Source organism: Coptis chinensis, chromosome 1, assembly GCF_015680905.1.
Source record: "Coptis chinensis isolate HL-2020 chromosome 1, ASM1568090v1, whole genome shotgun sequence".
NCBI classification, from domain to species: Eukaryota; Viridiplantae; Streptophyta; class Magnoliopsida; order Ranunculales; family Ranunculaceae; genus Coptis; species Coptis chinensis.
In genome coordinates, this window is record NC_141456.1 from 24980476 (window position 1) to 25001723 (window position 21248).

The window sequence follows — 21248 nt, forward strand, 5'->3', positions numbered from 1 at the left end:
TTTTTTTTTTAAAACTGAAATTCCGGACGGAATTCCAAAATTTCGTTCGGAATCACGAACTATGCATGAACCAATTAACTATGTTATATCTGTATTAATAAATTGAATGATTTTTCAGAAACAATAAAAACATTCTTTTAACCTTTTCTGCTAGTTCCAAACCATTTGCACATGTCACTTTTTTAGTCTAATCGAAAACTTTGTTGTGCTTTGTGATGGGCTGTAGAGCTAAGGTTAGCAGTATTATCTCTGATGGGTCATGGTCCATTCCTCGAGCTCTTCAAGTCATTCTTATGATTGCAGGTTTTAACTTAAAGGGTTAGTTAGACTTACCCCTCCATTACTAGTTGCAATTAGTGTTACTCTTCCGTTTTCAAAAATATTAGTGATACCCTCCCAATTGCAAGATCCAACGGTTACGAGATGATTTTTTTTTTCAGATGAAGAAATCTGACCATTAGATCACTCAAATGGGGGAGTATCACTAATATTTTTGAAAATGGGGGTAACACTAATTGCAACTAGTAATTGGGGGTAAGTCTAACTAACCCTAACTTAAATCAGCTTTCTATTATCAATGGGGGCAGACCATGCGATCTGGAAGCCTGACCAACAAGGTCAATTTTCGGTTCAATCTGCATTTGAGTCAATTAGAAAGAAAGCATCAAGCTCTTGGTGGTGCAAACATTTGTGGCACAATTGGTTGCAACCAAAATATCTTAGGTACTGCTTGGAAGTTATTGAGAAACTGTGCTGCTACTGATGAGTCTCTCCAAAAAAGAAGTGTTAAATTAGTTTTCAGATGCTACATGGGATGTAATGCGGTTGATACACTCCAACATATTTTGTAGGATTGTACAGAGGCAAAGAAGTTATGGGAATAGGCTGGATTTCAGTTTGGATATAACGACAATTTTGCAAATTTTTCAGAAGCACTCAGGTTACATAGAAGAAGCGGTTCTCTCGTTAAGCAGTTGTGGGTGTCGGCAGTATTAGTAGGCATGGTCATCAACAGGAGAAGTAGAAATCGATGCATCTTTGAAGGGAACAGCTGAGTCTATGTCAAAGAAAAGTACAATTGAGGACTAATATCCATTTCTCTTACTGCCTTGCTACAGGTCAGATGAAAAGAGGGGGTAGTGAGTCTTGTATCTTGAAGAATTGGAGTTTGCAAGACAAGTCACAGAGGGTACCTAGGATCAAGGATTGCAAATAGTACCCACCTGAAGGTGACATCATAAAAGTTAATGTTGATAGGGCCTTTTGTGGTAATCCTGGCCCTTCAGGCTATGGTGTGTGCTTTAGAAATTATGAATGTGTGTTCCTAGCGTTTCTTTGCAGAAATATTGGTCATCAGAGGAATTTCATAACTGAATGTTTAGCAATTTTAGAGGCAGTGGAGTATGCTATTAAGAGAAATTGGAGGAAGGTATGGGTTGATTTATACTCGACACCTGCGGTTAATGCTTTTGGAACTTCAAGTGTACTTTGGTGTATGAAGCAGAGATGGCAGAGATGCATATAACTCTTGGACTACTGCAAATTGACTCCATCCAGTTTGGAGAGAAGCCAATTTCACAGCAGATCAATTGGCAAAGTACTCGGTCAGTTTGCAAGACAATGATCAAGTTATTTTTATTGTAAAACCCTCATGGATAACCAAATGGGAGGTTCCAGAACATGTTTATTATAGGTTTTGTTAAGTTCTTATAGTGCTACTTTGTGCGTAGACTGTAAGTTATTCCTCGCGTACTCTCCCCCCTCCCCAACCACCTTTCATCAATACAAATTTTTGCTTACTGAGAAAAAAAAAATGTTGTGCTTTGTGATAACCTACTTTATTAAGAAATTAACTAAGATGATTGTTTCAAAAAATCAGTACGACCTCGAACATAAGCCTCATTGTACAAAAAAAAATTCTGCTTTTAGTGATCAAGAATGTCTGGATTCCTCAGGTATTTTTCATATAACCAACGGGAGGTGCTGAGAGCGTCACCTGTACTTTTCACTGGATAACTGTTTATATTGTTCTGCCAGTCATTGGTGAGTTTGATCCACTCCCTCCTCCAATCCTTCAACTGGAACCCAACACCAGTTTCTAGACTCTCCAATAAGTGTTTGAAATAAATAGCTGCCCGGGGTGCATAATAATCTCGTAAGAGTCCACTCCAGTATTTGTTTCCTAAAACAGAATGAAGTACACAATATTCAGAAATGAAAGCAATGAGAGGAAAAACTGGATATCTCTAAAAGGCTCTTAATCCATACCATAGTCACGAAGCAAACTGGCTTCCTCTTCCGTGTTATCATACCACATTGTTATTTGAGTTCTTGCATTCCACTCGTACTGCAAATCACAGTTTGATATGATGGATTATGTTTGGTGAAAAAAAATCTCATAGTAACTGGTTAGAACTTTTCTTCTTTTCAATTATCTCATGTTATACATCAAAGCAATATAACTTGCGACATGTAAAATCCTCTAATAATCTCAAATGCAAAGGAAATGGTCTAAGCACAATTGCACCAGAGAGTACTTGACCAACAGGCACACTAGGGAGGATTACACTATGGCTAGTAGCAACAGTCTACTACACAATACTGTAGGTGTTTTAGGCTCAGGTTAGAGATGAGTTTGTAAATACCTGTTTTTTCTGCTCTTGCGTTTGTGCAAGTTGCTTTGAGCTCTCCAACCACGGACCCAGAAGAAATCCTTCATGGCAAGCTAAGAGTGTATCGATATCTGTTACAAGGTCCAGAAAATGCTTGGTGTAGAAAGTAACCCCATGGACATCGCTTAATCGATATCTTTCTATGACCTTTAAGAACACTTCATTTGCGTATTTTGCCAAAGCTTGTCGTGTGACATCAACAAGGTCATATCTGAGGAAATCAATAATAGTTATGACTATCAAATGCATGTTATTTATCATATACCTACAATAATGCAGGGAACCTAGCAATATATCCACTTGTAACAGTGAGCTTAATGGGAATTTCGCCTATATATACCCCAAAAACTCAAATATTAATTCACAGCATTGCTTCTTAACATAACAACACTCAGTATGGATGGCAATATAACAAAGCGACAAATAAAGCATGCATTATTCAGTCACGTTTTAACATCTGCAAATCTTTAGTTGCAAAGATACAACATTGGGGTTGACAAGTCGAGAACTAAAAGAATATTAACGTTTGGGTAATATCTGAAAAGTAATCTATCGTAAAAATGGAGGATAAGCATGTAACTCCATGGGTGTCAAATGGGGGCAAATCTTCTTATCCATATAGAATTGGGAGAAGATATACGGTTACTAGCAATAATAAAAGCCATGAAAAAGGAAAGAAGTTAAAGTTGAAAAAAAAGGTATATGAAAGTGATGCTTCAAATGCAGATAGAACAATGCAAGAAGGCGAAAGCTGAGATAATGCTGACCTGTAAGTGTTACTTTCTGCTACTTCATTTCCACCTGCAATCAGAAGTCCCAGGGCATGTATGACATCAGAAGTTGAATACCATAGATGTGGCTTATCATACGAATCAGTTAATTCCTTCACATGCCATAAGCGTAATACTTGATCCGTTAAAATCTGATGCTTTCCATTAAAAGATACATCTTCTAGTGAAATTGAGAACGGATCAGCATCTGGAAATGCGACGATCACATCTCTGTTCTTGTTCTGTTCAAAAAATTAATAGAAAGAATCATAACCAAGATATTGTATCGTATATCTTTTCCTACATTTTAATTCATAAACCAGATGTAGGTGACTACATTCTCGACTTCCATTGTACTGATGATCTTACACCATGCAATTTTGTGATTCTATTTCTGACACTGCATATTATATGCATCAATTTCCCACAAGAAAAATGAGATGAAGTTAGTTACGCATGGTTGTATTGCATAGATCCTCAAGTACCAAAGACGAGGCATCTGTGATAAACACATATAGCCTTTCCAAAAGATAGCACGAACAACGACATCTATGGAAGAATAAAAAATTGAGTAATTAATGTTTGCAGAGACTCGAGAATTACACTTTGGATTTATTGCTTTCAGAAGGGAAAACATCATGTGTTAAAAAATGTTTAGATCTACTTCTTGTGTTGGAAAACATATAGCCTTTGAGCTGTAGGACTTCAGGACTTCTCTTCCAACATCTTTGATTTGTTTCATTAATATATTAAACCTGTACCGATAAAAAAAAGGACTAAAAGTTTAGCTCATGTCCTGATAGTCTGATACGATGTGCTTAATTGTTTGCATTTGAATAAGGCAAACACATCAATGTATCTTGATGTGAAATTTTATAGTTAGATGACAAACTTGATACAAGACGCTGAAAATTAATTATATTATCACTGGATTATGTGATCGAAAGACTGCCTTAGTAGACAGCTTGCCTAACACAACAGGAATGATCAAGACATTTAATACAAATTGCTTATAAAAAGAGCAAACTTGACAAGATAAGGACTTACATATGCACCATCAGTGCAGTTGTAGAGGGAATGATATAAGATACTCCAAGCGTCTTGTATTAATGAATCAGAACTTCCATAACGCCTCATCGGATAAAGATCAATCCACATCTGAAAAGATAATTTGTATTAAATGATTCACTTACAGATAATAATATCTGTTTCAAATCCCAACACATACCAACCACCACCCAATCTAAATCCATCAGACACACATCTAACCTCTATAAGTCTCAATGAAAGAAAATACTATGTTAAAGAAATAAATATCTTTTTTTAAAGTGAACTTGGCTAAGACAGTACCAAGGAGAAGCTAGGTCCCACAGTAACACAAACAATTATAGAGGTATAAGCGGTTCTATCAAAACTACCAAAGATGTGTAGACTATGAATTGACACTCTTTTATCTAAAATGAAAAATATGTGACAACCCGCTCCATTCTACTACCTATACTGCCCCCACTTAACCAGCTATATGTGAGAAGACACTTTACTCACAAGGCCTCTATGAAAGTAGAGAAAGTAGAGATTCAACGTAGCATAAGAACTTCATGTCATGCACGGAACCTAACCAATGCTGGACTAAACTCCCATCTCAACCATCACCATTTTGGTGCCCTTCCAGCATATCGTTTAGAAGAAAATGGTCCATGAAGCATCCTTGGAGGGCAAGATCTACAATTTGTGGTACTTAATTTTTGACAAGAAGGATGTAATACCACTACTAATACATATCCAAGTGGTTAACAGTTAAGACATCAAAATCACAATGATCACTCTACAAATGCCAACTCACTCTTCAGCTCTCTGCTCAACTCCATGGATTCTTCTTCTTCTTCTTACAGTCTCTTCTCTCTCTCTCATGTTATCCTTCAGCCTCTCCTTTCTTCTGCACACCCTCACTCAAGATATGCATCTAGGAGTCATCTTTGCTCCGGTAATAACTCTCTCTTCACTGTTTAGCCTGCTATTCGTCCCAACTCCAGCCACAATGCCCTTAAACATGGTATGTTCAACCTATAGTATTATACACGCCTGCTTACAATTGGCCTGGCTAGAGAAGCTTCTCCCAACCCAGTCATTGCTCCCGATGGAAATTTTTGAACCACCCTGCCACAATTTAAGACTTCATCAAGGTGACACCAACTAGTCCTCCTAAGCCGTCAGCCTTGTTGAAGGACATAAAGTCCCAATGAGAGTTTCCTCGGAAGGGTGATGAACAGGAATTTAACCAAAGAATTCTATTAATAAGTTCCTATGAAACACGGGCACTGACAGGTGGCACAACTACGATCCAATACAAATAGGAGGATACAGCCTTTTTCAGAAAAGAAGGATACATTGTTAAAAAATGGTAAATATATTTATAATACTGAAAATTAACATTCTCCACCAAATTCAATTAAAATAGCAATTTTAATCATCTAAACCAAAGCATGTCCAGTTCTAACAGATTAAGCAAAAATAAGTAGAACATACATGTCCAGGAGAAGAATGAGAAGGAGACGTGCTGCTGCTGCTGTTTTGTTTTGATCGAGTAATTAAACCCTTATATCGGGTCTGTTTTGTTTTACTATTTTTATAACTTAAAAGCTATAAAATATATTTAAAAAAAAAAATACATGTCATGTCATGGGTATTCGAACGCGTACCCAGTGTATCCCCAAGGTATCCGAAATTGTAAGATAAAGCAGTCTTACCTGGCAGGAGATTCAAGCCCTCATGGGACGAGAGGGAACAAGAAAGCTATCGTCCGCTCTTTAATAACCTAGCCACTAGCTACCAAATGCTAACAATCTGCCGTCCCTCAATCAGCTCTCGCAGCGCAAAAAAAGAAAAAGAAAGACATGGATCTTGTGCTCGTTGCCATTTTATTAGAGCTCCCACTCTCTCTCCACTACAAAGTTCTTATTGCTATAAAAATGGGCCAGGTATATTAAATGAATCTGATATTCCAAATGTATCTGAGGTGTATCGGGCCATATCCGTGTCCGATACATATCAAACACGGATAATATGTGCTTCATAGATAAGTTCTTCAACTTTCATAAAGTAAGAGAGTAGAAGACAAACACTACATGCAAATCTGGGTAAGCAACTGGAACACAGCATTTACCTTTACAACGATTTTTTCATGTTGAAATGCCATTTCCGACATAAGGTCATATACCACAGGATTCTGCTCAATTCCCTCCATGGACATTCCAACACCAACCTTCAGGCAATGAAACAAAAAATTTAGAGAAGAAACACATAACAATATCTGCATTCTGCAAGACTGCAACATAACTGGACCCATTGCCCATTCACCAGAAAACCTTTGTATACAGGTAACCATACTCAATTTTGAGCAAGCTATATTCATAGCGATGCTTTTTCTTATTTTTACTCATACTTAAATCATATGTCAACTTTGCTCTAAGGCTAGCACCAATATGCTCAGTTCTACATATATCTGCATATATACATGAATGCATCTACACAAATTGAGGCATACATAAAGTAGCAACCTTCGGTTGGTAACTTCAGATAACTTGATCTGTTTGCCTTGGGCATTGTTAGGACAATAGTTTGAAAAGTTCATAGGAATAAAATTTTATGCAACAACTGAACATCTTATCCAGCTCATATCTTAGTGCTGCCTAAAATACAGTAAAATGGTCTTGAATCATCATCTTCCATCATTTAAATCTCATTTCAGTATTGTAAATACATTTAAATTGAACTCAAAATACTGCAAAATAAGAATGTAGAAATACAACTTGGCATCTAAAAAATCACACCGACAAGTCTAAAGCGATGTTAATGAAAACAAGTGAAGTTAGATGAACTTGCCATAGTCGAGTTTTCACTTGTACGAGCTTCAACAGGGCCAGCTGCAATTGCATCTAAAATTCCATACATTTCAATGTTCCCAGCAAAGTTGTGCAACATACACCTGTAAAAAGAGACCCACAAAATGGTCAGAAGAAAAGGGAAACATCAGATATTAAAAGTTTCAAGGTTCATTGAACTGGACCTTATATTTTTCACATCACCTTTTTAGTTTTTACCAAAAACAAAAAGAAAAACTGGTCCAAATCAGTAGCTTCTCCACAAACCAAGAGGCTAAATAATTTTATATGGGGCTTGAAGATTCTACTGACCTGAATGTCACATAGCAGATTGAGCTCAAGCCCATGGTAAATAAGTATGTATATTTCTACCTTCTCCGTTATCTTTTAAGTTCACTTATTAAAGCTACCAAACCATTACAATGTAAAAGACTAATGAGCTAGGCCTTACCATATGTAAGGAACGCCATAAAACTGTTCGGAAGTAATCCACAAAGGTTTCACTTCAGCGAATAAATCAAGGACAACCAGCTTCCCGATGGGAACAGAATGCAAGAGTGCCTAAAACATTCGGCAACAGTGAATCAGGAGAAATGCAATAAAAGCATTAGAAGAACATTATAACATGCTAATTAGATGTGCCAGATAAACATTAAAAAAAAAAAAAAAAATCTGTGTTTAAGAGCAATGTGAAAAAGATATTGCTAAACAGTAAACACCTACCTTCATCTGCGCTGGCCTCCAAAATGGATCATATGAAAACAACCATCCCTGTAAAACAAAGGCCAATTTTTCAAAACTATGACCCAAATCAACTATAGTTTAAGTGACAATGATAGGACTTCATGTTCATCAACCATCTTCGTAACTTGTAAGAAGTGATGTGTTTACTGCTCCTACTATGTAACTATAATAATGATGACGATGATATAATAATAATAAAAATAAAAGAAATGTAATACAATAACAGTAACTAATGTTGTACCTGCATCAACCAGACAGCATCGTCATCACCACTTTGTATTCCTCGAAATATTTCAGCTCCTAAAGTAGAGATATATTCTGGGTCATCCAGAGGAGGAGTATTTTCATCAAATGTATCACTGCAAGTTTAAAAGAGGCACAACTGATAATCCAAAGAAAATAAAAAAATAGAAACAAAAAATAATAAGTGATATCAAATTATTGAAGGTGTTGATGTTGGAATAATTAGCAGTTTTTCTCTAATTATTCAAATACTCATAACGTTGATGCCAATGGTGATAAACGAATAGCAACCTAACTATCCTAGTTGATTGGATTCACCACCCTGTGGAGCTTAGGCAACATTATCTAGATGAGGATCCCACGCGTTGACAAAAGATATGGTGCCTAAGGACTAAGGGAGAAGACAAGATTTGGCCAGCGTTTGCTAGCACCTAAATTCGAGCATACTAACAATGTAATGAAGGAAACATAAAAGTAATAGATCACTTCCTAAATGCTCGTGACCTATCACCCAAATGAATAGTTTCAATCCTTTTCGGGCTTCTAACTCTTTCTTTCCTTGCCCTACCCCACTTTAATCAATGTCCCCTCTCTTGCCTTCCAGTTGGACCTGGTGACAGGGAATCTGCTAGAAGTCCAAACATCAACCTAATTAAGAATTTCCCACGCTATCTCAATAGAGTCATCCGAACTATAGAAGTTAAATTATTTAATAAAATAGGAAAGATATATTTACATAAAAGTGTAATAATTAGGCAAATAAAGTAGCGCCATTTCCTTTCTCCTACAAAGAAACTACTTGCTCCATCACACAAAAACAGGGAAAAAAACGGAAACTAAAAAGAAGAAAAGAACAAAGAGAGAGAACGAAAAGGAAACATGATAATGCCAACACAATTCTGAGTGAAAGATGGAAACTTTGAAAGCACCTGAATTTGCTTGCCTTATACAGCAAAGACACTCAATTGTCTAAGACTATTGGTCTGATGCAGCATGCGACATCCATGGTAGATTTGTTTCAACTCTCGAGAACAATTTTCATGTTGCTCTGGACCCATCAAGATTAGGATTGTTCAAATAAACTGGTTTCAAGCCATCAGTGCGACCACCACACTTAAGAGACCACTAATTCTACACTGACACAGAAATATGACACACAGTAACATGGAGGATGATACATGTCATATAGCATCATGTCAAAATGATGTTTCATGACATATATCATCATATTTTCTCATGATATATGACATGTATCATCCTTCTGACACATGATACATGACATGTATCATGAGAAAATATGATGATATATCCTTCTGACACATGATACATGACATGTATCATCTTCTACGTCACTGTGTCGGTTGACTGTGTCAGTGTAGTATTACTCCTTAAGAGACCCTATCTGTATATGCATAAGACTGCATATTTGTGCATAAAAGTGTAGATATGCTGTCCTATGAAGCACGGACACTCCTCTAGGGGCAACGTATCCGTGTCGGACACCGACACTCCCCGACACGCCTCCAACACATGTCCGATACTCGATTTGGAGTGTCGGATTTATTAATTAATTTTTAGAATTTCTGACACTCCATGGACACGCTAGGGAAACATGGGGACACTTCTATATTTTATTCATATTTTTTAAAAAGTGATTAAAATACTTAAAAGAATACACGACTTGGGTAGGGGTTTTATTTCACTCTTGAAATAAGAAAAATGAAGCACAATGCACGACTGCGCTTGATGATTGCCAAGTCCTTTTTATATATATTTGTTACAAATCTTCTGTAATTGTTATTTCTTTCTTTGGCATTAACTTGCATTATTGGACATGTATGTTGTTGTTTAATATTTTAGAGTTGGATATGTTAAAAACTAGTGTTCATATTTTGATTAAAATTTGGTAGAGAATGTTAAATTTCAATTATATATATATGGGCATATGGCTATAATGTGCGCATAAGAATGTGGGTCTATCCCTCCTATATATATATATATATATATATATAATTCTTTTTAACGTGTCCATGACGTATCCGTGTCCTACTTTTTTGAATTATGCCGTGTCTGCGTGTCCGTGTCGTGTCGTATCTGTGCCGCGTGTCAGTGTCAGTGTCCGTGCTTCATAGATGCTGTCCAGGAGTAGGGGGCATATACTTATATTGGATGCATTAAGATAAAGATCATCTTGACAAGAATCCCACAAATGTATAGCCAAAGATGATGATGACGCAATATGCTTTAGGATGATAATCTTCCAAAAAATCAGATATTTAATCATTCCCATTTGGACACAGTGAGCATTAGATATATAACGAGACCATCTTTATTTATTATTGTGTGCATGAACTTGTTTCAGCTATCAACCAAAATATCCGTGCATTTATCTATGACGGATTCATTAGTGCCTAGGATCCAACTTTAAGTGAATTCATGGGTTCTAAGGCCTAATCTGAAGAATAATAATTAAATGAAGCTTACGAAGAAATTGGGAGTTGGAAATATATAAGACATCTTCTTTCTTTTCTTTTCTATAGAATTTCTTATTCATTTGTAAAATTTGCTCCCATTTGCTTCTTCCTGAACATGCAAAGACAGTAATGAAACAATGTAAGGGGTATTGTGTATTTGCATGAACTACGAACTAGATAAGAACATCTGAATTGAGAGTTGAGTATTCAGATTATGGGTAGGAAAATAATTTTTTTATGCCATTCACTTGTAACTGGCAGGGATTCAGGTTAATTCTTTCTGACAAAACACAACAGTAATACATCCTCAATTTATCCAGAATCACTGAAGTGCACTTAATTTCACTCACTAAACGCTTAACTGGGTATAATAGAGCTAAAGAGTCAGATTCTGTACCAGTTGTAAATGTGACTACTCCTTCCATATTCTGACAAAAACGATAATTAAAATGTCAGATAGGCGCAACATGGCCATACATATGGTAACTACACATATATACATCTTTTATTAAGCCCTCCGTACGCTGTCAGAGAGAGAGAGAGAGAGAGCAATGCAAAAACTCTAGAAAGTGGAGCACATACCTTTCAGTTGCATCTCAACAAATGCTTTTCCTATTTCAGCAAACAGGGGGTCTGTTGCATCAAGAAGATACGTGCAGCACCATCTACTGTCACCTCTAATAGTAAACCTTACCAAAAAGAATAATCAGGACACAATTAGTCAGTTATGACCAATTTATGAAAATAGGGACTGCAAAAGCTTCCATTTTGAACTTCTAAATGATTAAACAAGTGACAATTATGATTTATATCAAGGTCAGCATACACCATAGTGCAAAACTACAACAGGAGTTCAAATTACCATGTTTACTATTACAGAATCACGTATCAAACATATGTTCTAGGACATGAATGTGGTATACATAGATAGAATTCGTTACCAATTTCCTAGACGTGTTATATTTGCAGATGGATATACAGTTTTCAGTGCTGCAGGGACATTGCCAGAAAAAGCTGGAAGAACTGAAAAGCACACCGGGAATTGCATCAAAAAGATTTTATCAGTTGTCACACACAATCACTAGAAATAGTGCACCCATTTATATACATCTTTATATTTATGTTTTGAAAGTAACTGCAAAGATCAGGCATATTTTAGTTATACTGAACACTATGATTACGAGAGAGGCTAAGTTACATTGACACGGACACGTGTGTCCATATCCGACACGGATACGGAGTGTCTGACACAGTGAAATATCAAAAACTAAGGTATATCACACACAATATGTGTCCGTGTGTGTCCGATACGGACACGTGGATACGTATCCGACACAGATTATTTTTGAAATATGGTGTGTCCATGTAACATAGGAGAGAAGTAACACCTCTTAATTAAGTATTCACACAGGACCATCATATAACGTAATATACCTTCAGCCAAGAAAATGCACAAAATAAAGAATGTTCAGATCGACATGAAATGTGACATTCAGGTAAGCCAACTTATGGAATCTACTGTGGATTGGAATCTGCTATGCCTTTTAAAGTCGTTTAAAATTGGACGTATGCCCCACTGGAATTCTAAAAGTGGGCTCACACGATGAATTGGGGCTGATATTAAATGGAGATTAAATGCTGTGGTAAAGTAGTTAAGACAAATTCACTAAATATTGACTGTTACAAAGATCAATACCTGGGGTCATTCCTAGTTCATACATTCTTTCAAGAATTTTCCTCTGCAGGCTTAGTTGTTGATCAAACCAGTTTTGTGGAAGAGGTCCACCCCACCTGTAATTCAATAGAGTACGATCATCAAGAACTAAAAATAATGGTTCACTTCCAACAACAAAAATGAAAAATGACTTGCAAGCTCACCCATGCAAATTTCCCATACGCGACCATGCAAGAAAAGCTGGCCCACCAAAGAAATCGCTCAAATCCAAACTGCTAATATTGAAAGTCTGAATGACAATGAAATAGAAAGAATTGTTACAAGACGTGGTTTGCACAGTCCTAATTATACTGTAAAAAGTTAAAACAAGATTTGACAATGTTGTTTAACAATTTTCAGTAAATAATAAATTTAGGACCAGATGATCAGCAGAAAAAATAACACATTAGGAATTTAGGATATCGTTCAACATCTGTTACAAATGTTCAACAAAACTTGCAAATTTAATAGCTTGTTAGACCTTTCCAGAACTAATCGTAAAATTAACTTTGCAGGACCAAGCAAAACAAAAAAGAAATTTATAGATACTCAACTTTTTGCTACCCTGAAACGATGCACCAAGTTAAACACACATAGAACATACTTTGGTTTGCATAAGAAGTTATCGCTGTGTTTGGTTTGGTGAATTCGGGTTCCTTGGAAAGTGAGGAGAGCCAGTGAGAAAAAGAGAAGAATGTGGTGAGATGAAGGAGAATAAGGGGGAAAGAGAGGTCGCATACTCACAGCAATTTGGTTTTCAATGGACCAAACACAACCTATATTCTTGTTAAAGAGCAACCAAAGATTGTTCAAAAAGGGATTGCGTATCAGAAATGGATGGATCCAGGATTCTATACAGATAATGTACTTCAAACTTTGCCAGTTATCTAAAACCTGGTTTCTTGCGAAAAAGGTGTGTTTGTTTTCAGAAGATAAATGGTGGATGAGGTTTAAAAGGGTAGAACATATATCAACATGTTGAAAAAGACCAAATGACAGGTTAGGCACTATGGATATCAGGAAAGACAAGGAACTCCTGAAAGGTTTTGCGAAGAGCTGGGATGACCAAAGCATTAGCAATGAGAAAATTAAATGGTTACTTTGTTGAAGAAGTATCTTGCCTAAGGTCTTCATAGTCACAATACTGCAGAGACGGGTGTAAGAAAAATACAGAGGGGTGAGATTCAGCATGACCTTCCACTTAATGCAGAGTACCTTTTTGGGACATTCTCAGACACCAATTCAAACACAAGTTAATCCATTTATATTTACCGCAAAAGAATAATGCATTTGGATTTGGGAGGACTAACTGATTCGAATATCAGGTAATAGCCTAATGTTGGTTATGTACTATAGTTGCCTAAGTCTTTCTATAGCAGATATCTTAGCAAACAAGAGATAAATACATATCACACTTACCGAAAGGCAACTGGGAAACAAGGAAATGCAGATACCTGAAATACTCTTTGCCAGATAGCCTCTTGCCCAGTAAATGCTAAAGGTAAATTGATGCCTTGAATAGCCATCCAATCAATTTCCTTTTCCCACCTCTCCCAGTTCCACCAGGCAAATGTATCTGTCGTAGGCACAAACACAGTATAAGCACATTTACAAGAAAATCTTAAAGCTTCGGACAACAATGTGAGATAAGTAGAAAAATCAAAAGTCAAAATAGAGCTTACAGCTAGATGAAACAGCATTCTGGTAGTAATTCCAAGGAACAGGTCTCTGAATCAAAACCCCAGTGGCTCGAACACGGGGAAGAAATCCAGGGTTAGGCACAGAAGATAACTGTGAACCACCAGTTATATCCCAAGAAATGTGTGCCCCACACAAATTCTTTAAGTACCAATGAAGTCCAGCTGAAAGTTCCACACCAGTCGAACCACCAATTCTAAGTAAACATTCATACACGTAAAATCAGATGATTTGAACAGCACTCTAAACAGATTGCAACAATGATTTATATTAAAGTAAATTCACATACCGAATTTCTGGAGCCCCATTTCTACCAAAAGAAGGATGGTTAGTGATAAAAAAGCATGCCTTTCCACCACATTGCTCCTAAAAAAGAATTGCCCAACAAATATTTCTATGCTGAAAATGAATTTGAGTAGAAAGGTTAAGACTATTACCTTAGAGATGATATGGAAGTCAAAGCTAGAAGAATGAGAAGGAAGAAGTCTACTCAAAACACCATGAGCAGCATTTACTTGAACTGAAGTTGGTGCACGTTCTTTATCTTGGACATCAAGTATCGGAGAAATGTGGGCAACTCCAATAGTAGTACAACGAACACTGGGTAGAAAGAAGAAGCAGAAAATGACAAGAAAAACCATTGAACTAGTTTTGAAAGGAGGACAAAAGATGGGTTTAAGAAGTTGGAAGTTTTAGTTTTAGACATGGTGTTAAAAAGAAAGAAGAAGAAGATTCGATTTTAGAGTGTGTAGTGATCAGGCGATTAGTACAAGAGAGACAGAAGAATATTATAAAGGCCGGCTTGGATTTTTTTTGCAGCTTTCATCTTGAAAGTGAAGTACCAACTGCCAAACTACTTCTGGTGTAACTTTAGAAAATTATGTAATGCCACTTAATCACTTAATCGCTGATTTAATCGGTTACTAGCCAATATGCCGGCCAATTATTATTATTCAAGTTATTTTGATGATGAACTGATTAAGTAGTCAATGTTTTAAAAGAAAAAGTTTAACCCTATTATTACTAGTATACTGCTATGCAGTGAGACATTGAAACATGTTGGACTTCAGGTTAAATTCTAATCGTTCTTTTACTTCTGGGTAGGGCATTTGGTTCATTTGCCTCTTACAAGTCTAGGATGCAGATCCATAACTGTATGGTACTTCGGTAGATGCTTCAAGAAAAGAAGGCAATCATCCTCATAAAAAGGAGTAGATGAGAAGTAGCAGGACCATTTCTCTCCCATGTAATTCCTGGACCAGCTTTTATTTTTTGCAAAATTTTGGACCATTGCTAAACGAAAAGAAAGTGCAGTGGTCGTTCCTTCGGTAAGCATCAGTTTGTATTGCCAAAAAGGTTGGACAAATGTATTCCATCATAAAGTCATAACCACTAACCAATATCATTCAAAGCATCGAGCGATTGCAGGAGAAAGTTCCAATCCTTCATAACATAAGCTTTTCATATATCTAAATGTAATAATTATTACGTGCAAAATAAGGCAACTGTCATGCCTATCTCAACATGATTTTGGAAAAATAGAACATTTCAGCAATGAAACAGTCGTTACGTAGCGCTCTCACGCATTATTAGCTTCTCTGACTGTATCTTTGCCTTAAGTCATCCATTAGACACCAAACTATTCAACGATCAACAAATTGTTGATCATCATTCCCTCACCTACAATAGGGAGCTCTGGTGTTAGATGCCATTCTCCATCCACCAAGAATTTGATCTCGTACCTTCATGACATAGAGACACGCAAATAAGATATGGTGTTTATGTAGTGGTCTGCAAGAATGTGGGTGAGAGAGAGAGAGGGGCAGAGAGAAAGAAAGGGAGGGTACCTTCCAGGTCGAAGCATTAATGTTGCTGAGAATTTACTAAAAGAGCCAGTATATTCAGGGGATAACTGCTTTCCTTCACTCCACCCATCAAAGGAACCCATTACTTGTACACTCTGCTCCAGAGAAGAGAATGAAACTTCAGAGGTTAACATTTGTTTATACATCCATTGCCACTGAGAAATAACGGATCATAATTAAATATTAACAACTATACAGTTCTATGGCCTTATCCCTACATAACATTCCCACACTTGAGGTGATGCATGCTCACCTCAGCCATGCCAAACCAATATAAAGGAACCTCCTTGGACTTCCTAATTCCTATTCCATCAAACTAAAATTAAAAGGATAATGGCAAAAGCAGCCTACAGACCACATGAAGGAAGTGTGGGAGTTTGTGAAATGTGTTTTTGTTCAACATGCACTAAGAGGTCTCCATGAACGAACTACTACGTACCAGCTGTCGTTTGAGAAATCGATTCTGCTGATTAGCTTCACTCAGTTTATTGACAAGCTTAGATCTCTGAGAATCAGCCAGCAATGACTTCAGCTGTCAAAGGAAATTTATCAGGTTGACATTAAGGCCTTCCACGTCAAAGTATTCTAGTTTCTACAGGAAAGGTGTCTATCCTAGCAGAAACTGGCCTCAAAAACTTCCCAAAAATAATAATTATAAGATCTTACCACTGGCTAGTGAGAATGGTATAAAAATTGAGATCATAGAGAGGTTACTAATTGAGATTGCAATGGGCCAATGGCCAATGTTGATTTTCAGCAAGTCATCCTAATCTCCATGGATCATTTATTTTCTCTGATGTTACTCTCCTAGAGTACCAGGATTGAAAGGGCGAGTAATCTCATAAAAGGTCATGGAGGCAAAAAAAAAAAAACAATGGGAAGGGGAAGGCCTACATCAATTCAAAGAATGACTGAAAGAGATGCGAAGAATCGCCTGTAGCTCACATTTTGCCTAAATTCTTATTTAAAGTTGTAACATGTAACTCTGTTACTGGCTTACTGAAGATGTGATAACAAATAAGTAACTGAAAAAAATATATAATGTCTAAACAAAGCCATGCTTGCAACCAAAAACATAAAACATGGTATACCCAATTAACCCAAACAAAATTTGTTGCAATTCACATAGACTTTACTTGGCTATGCACATAGCAGATACAAAATGTTATATGAAATCTATGAACAGATAGAAACATGTAGCCTTAGTTAGTTTTTGTTCTACAGTAATAATATATGTGAGGTATCGGATCTACTCACTAAGAAATGACTATTAGAGATGCAGAATTGTTTGCCAAAGGCAATGAACAAGATTTGGACCTATAACATAGTAAAACCAAAGATTAGGGCATCTTAATAAGACATTCTCAAATTTGGTCATCTTACAAAGCCTATTTGAAGGCCAAGATTAATGCATGAAACACAATTGACCTAGTTAAGACACCCTACGTTTTAAATTTTGTTTTATAATGTTCAGTGTCTAGCATATTTCTTCATCATATTCATTTGATCGTAAACTGCAGGCAGTACAATGTTTAATAAACCTCTTTATTCAAATCGAAAGGGTTATCAACTAGTCGCTCTATACATTAATTTATTACAGACAAAAGTATATAACAGACACCAGTGAAGTTTTGTGCATTACCTCATCTCTGGCCAATTTTTGTGACAGAACCCCATCGGATGAATCTTCGGAGGTAGCTTCATCTCCATCACTCGAGTATTCTTGTGCTGATGCTGAAGATTTGCGTTCTAGTCTGTGTTGCATGGGTACGAGTGTTAGACACGGGTACGGCGGTTTGGCACGGCGAGGTCTAAAAATCAAGACACGGGGACACGGCTAATATTTTAATTTAATATTATATTTTATTAAAATATAAATTATTTTAAATAGAAAAAATATGTATAGATTTTGATAAAGCCCATTAGCTATTTAAAACAGTTTTTGTTAACTTTAGATCTTGAATATAACTATTCTAAAAAAGCCCAAGTCCACATTGCTTATTAAAAGCCCAATTAATCTTATCTAAGTATCTATGGAAAAAAGTAACAAAATAGCCCAAGCCCATATCCCCTATTAAAACAAAGTTAACAAACAAACCCTAGATCTTAGATCTGGGTTGCAGCCGCCGGCCATAGAAGAAGATGGTCTGTCCACATCAATCCACCACCACTTTCCAGGAATTCAGGTTAGTCTATTCTATTTCTCTCTTTCTTCCTTCTTTCTTAATTTTTTTTTTTTTTTTTTTCTTTGAAACTGAAAATAGATTCAAATGCGAATCTATGTCGTGTCGGTGTCGGTGTCGGTACGACACGGGACACGCCGGAATAATAGGCGTACCCATGCAACACAGGTTCTAGACTAATTGGAAGAGCAAACGTTCTCCAAGATGACTGGCTTCTAGGATATTTCCCATTTGAAACATGACGAAGAAGTGTTATTTTTTGGGAATCCCTCCTTGTATTACATAAACCCACCTTAAATCTCCGTCTATGTATATTTCCATGTATATTTTCATGAGCATTTTTTGGTAAAAACCATGAGCACTTTTTCTCCAAACACCTATAAATTAAATGCTATGAGACATGTAATAATACGCTGAGAGCACCTAGCAAACACTATTCATGAAGTAAAAGACTAAGCCTATAAGTATCCACCTTAATTAAACAATAGAAGAATGCATATTCAAGATAGTACCTCATAACACCTGCCATATGACACTCCATCGTACAGTGAGCGCCTCCTTCTACCTAAAGGAGCCGCATAGAAATATCAACAATCAGAAGCATCAAAACCACATAATTAAACAAGGGGTGTAAAAGAGAGACTTACAAAAAAAAAAAAAAACAGGGGGCTTTTTCTTCTTTCTCAAAGTGATTTTGGAGTTGGGAAACGAAGAGATTACTAGATGCCTCACTACTATTATATTCTCCTCTTGTCTGTGCTTGGTCTCCGCATCCAAGAAACCAGGGAATTCTTATTTTTCGTCCTACCTTCCACTCATATTATGAATATACTTTAGAGTCAGCCAAAGCAGTAGACAAACAGAACACCAGAAAAGAACAAACATCCAAAACACGCTTAGACACCTCGTTCCAGCCATAGGAAGTAGATATTAATATAACCTGCTAGAATTCCCAACCATCTGCGGAAAAAGAAACCAACCTCTAACAAGAACAAAGGAAAAAAATCGACTTATTGTAGTCCTTACCAAGTGCAACATGCAAAGAGAGGAACATGCAACATGCAAAGACATTGCCTCTCCTTATCCAAAATATTGGCTCCATAACAAGAATTCTCTCAACACTCAACTCCATCTAAATCTATTCCTCTGACAAAGAGTTGTCAATAATAAGATATTTATGTTCATTAAGAATATTTAATAACAAGACAGGGCGAAACTTCATTTAATTTTAGAGAACTGTATAGCATGTATGCTTAAAAAAAAGGTCACAGGTTCTAATTAGAATATAATTATTACCACAAACTTCACTGGTAGCTCTGTCACACCTTCAACTTTGAATCCAACCGACCAAAAATCTTGTTTTAATAGTGAGTCCATGACCAAACAACTTGATTATTTCACTTTCATATTCCCTGTTTTGTTTTTCCACATACGTTCACAAGTCGCAACCACATACTTCTCTCCGAATTACTGCTTCATTGCATTCTTTACCAATTAGAAAATTCCTCATTGTTGTCGATACACTAAAGCTTTGTAGACATCCCATATCTTAGGCAAAATGAAACAAACATGATCCAGATTTTCTATAGAGGCCGTTGACAGTTAAATAACTGTTTGTTCTATGATAGTCACACATGTTATGATGCCTTAACGTAGAACAAGATTCAACAGTATTTGAACGAACCTTTATACCATTGTCTTCCTCGGGAGAATCTGCAATCCACAAGACAGAACTTGGAAAGCTCATATGAACTCTCTTCACCATCCACATAAGTCATCCCTGGAATAAACTCTATTCGATTAAGTTGACACAATTGGCATTTTAGGGGCTAGCTGCCACAGCTCTTAGACACATTCCGGTGATAAAATTTACAGTTTCCCCAAGCCCATGATGTTAGTAGCCTCTATTGCCACCATTAAATTCTTTTCTTCCATCCAATTTTCAAACTCAGTAAGGCACCAAGCAAAGGGCTCAGGTTCTCAACCAATACGGATCATTCTCATTAAGAATTTGCTTCCTAGTCTCTTTTTTTCTTTTTCTTCTTCTTTTTCATCGTTCTAGGTTCCTCTTTCTCCTTTTTCACTTGATTCCTAACAGGAGTACTAAGAGCTGATTTGATCAACCCAAACACATTTTTATCCCTGACACCCTTATCCAAACAAGAGCTGATTTGATCAACCCCAAAACTTTTGTATCCCTTACACCCTTCTCCAAACAACCCATCAACATATCTACTCTAACATTCTCAATCCAAACCTGGGAAATGCATCAACCACCACTATATCTCACCAATAGTAAGAGAAGTTAACAAATCGAAGACAAAAGCCAGTTGAGTACCTTTTTGCGAGCAGATGGTGGGTTGCGAGACAAGAAAACATCCAATGTGGAAAGGGGAACTTGTTAACAATAATCAAGCAGTAAAAGTTGTTGAGATGAGAAGTGAGTGGAGTTGAGATGAGAAAATCGGGAACTTATGAAGTCAGACAGCGAGAAAAGAAAAAAAAACGGTACCGAGTTGAGAGAGAGGAGATATCGAGTGAGGAGAAAGAGAAGAGGGCGCGAGTTCCTAGCGCGAGAAAAAGAAAAAGAGACTGGCGCGAGAGAAGAGTGAGTAGAAATCAGTTTGCGAGAACGATAATGAGGACAGACTGAAACCAACCAAAAGACTTTTTGGCCACTACTCCCATCCGGCTTAAAATCGTTGGCTCCGCTCACTTGATTATTCAAGGGAATTGGGCTTTAAAATTAGTTTGGGAAAGAATAGAACGTCTGACAACACAAGTTTTTTTGGGCAAACACAAATGTTTTTAGAAAGAAGAACATGTATTGCCAAATTACAACATCTGTCAAATGTGTTGTTGCTAGATAAGATTTAAAAGAAAAAGATACATGTTAGAGGCAGAAAACATGTTAACATAAACCTTATAAGCACGAAAATGTTTTGCTTAAGTTATAACTAGTATACTGCGTGGCAGTGGGGAGTGAGCGGAGCTGCGGCGGAAA

At 36.7% G+C, this 21248-nt stretch overlaps 2 protein-coding genes across 30 annotated transcripts; both read right to left on the reverse strand.

The window, feature by feature from the left end:
- Nucleotides 1-1816: 1816 nt before the first annotated feature.
- LOC147523111 (alpha-N-acetylglucosaminidase-like) lies at nt 1817-15123 on the reverse strand. The gene is made up of 19 exons (XM_086596968.1): nt 14634-15123; nt 14486-14562; nt 14181-14392; nt 13953-14074; nt 12663-12748; nt 12481-12575; nt 11726-11807; nt 11367-11473; nt 11182-11212; nt 8309-8426; nt 8047-8094; nt 7775-7884; nt 7325-7427; nt 6606-6704; nt 4490-4600; nt 3440-3684; nt 2646-2883; nt 2269-2347; nt 1817-2182 (listed from the first exon to the last, which is right to left on the reverse strand). Exons 1-19 carry the CDS (start codon nt 14835-14837, stop codon nt 1926-1928), a joined length of 2424 nt encoding a protein of 807 aa, XP_086453094.1. The 5' UTR covers nt 14838-15123; the 3' UTR covers nt 1817-1925.
- A 453-nt stretch (nt 15124-15576) lies between these two features.
- On the reverse strand, nt 15577-21101 carry LOC147523112 (protein PTST, chloroplastic-like). 29 transcript variants are annotated; one of them, XM_086597008.1, is made up of 8 exons: nt 19929-21101; nt 19271-19390; nt 18757-18809; nt 17704-17872; nt 17319-17378; nt 16501-16593; nt 16044-16216; nt 15577-15938 (listed from the first exon to the last, which is right to left on the reverse strand). In XM_086597008.1, the coding sequence occupies exons 2-8, from the start codon at nt 19313-19315 to the stop codon at nt 15836-15838; spliced, it is 696 nt and encodes a 231-aa protein (XP_086453134.1). In that variant the 5' UTR covers nt 19316-19390; nt 19929-21101; the 3' UTR covers nt 15577-15835. The 29 variants fall into 29 exon arrangements, with proteins under 29 accessions (XP_086453134.1, XP_086453124.1, XP_086453193.1 ...); XM_086596998.1 differs by having other exon boundaries at nt 19541-21100; XM_086597067.1 differs by lacking the exon at nt 19271-19390 and adding an exon at nt 18892-19052 and having other exon boundaries at nt 20583-21099.
- Nucleotides 21102-21248: the final 147 nt, after the last annotated feature.

Excerpts from the sequence above, each read along its gene's own strand:
- LOC147523111 (XM_086596968.1), bottom strand. The coding sequence starts at position 14,837 with ATGGTTTTTCTTGTCATTTTCTGCTTCTTCTTTCTACCCAGTGTTCGT. Across the intron at positions 11,808-12,480 it reads TGAACTAGGAATGACCCCAG|TTCTTCCAGCTTTTTCTGGC; the intron begins GTATTGATCTTT and ends TGTGCTTTTCAG. Across the intron at positions 2,884-3,439 it reads GCAGAAAGTAACACTTACAG|ATATGACCTTGTTGATGTCA; the intron begins GTCAGCATTATC and ends TGATTTCCTCAG.
- LOC147523112 (XM_086596978.1), bottom strand. The coding sequence starts at position 20,015 with ATGTGGATGGTGAAGAGAGTTCATATGAGCTTTCCAAGTTCTGTCTTG. Across the intron at positions 18,810-19,928 it reads AGGAAGACAATGGTATAAAG|GTAGAAGGAGGCGCTCACTG; the intron begins GTTCGTTCAAAT and ends CGGCTCCTTTAG. Across the intron at positions 17,873-18,756 it reads CATATGGCAGGTGTTATGAG|ACCTCGCCGTGCCAAACCGC; the intron begins GTACTATCTTGA and ends CTTGATTTTTAG.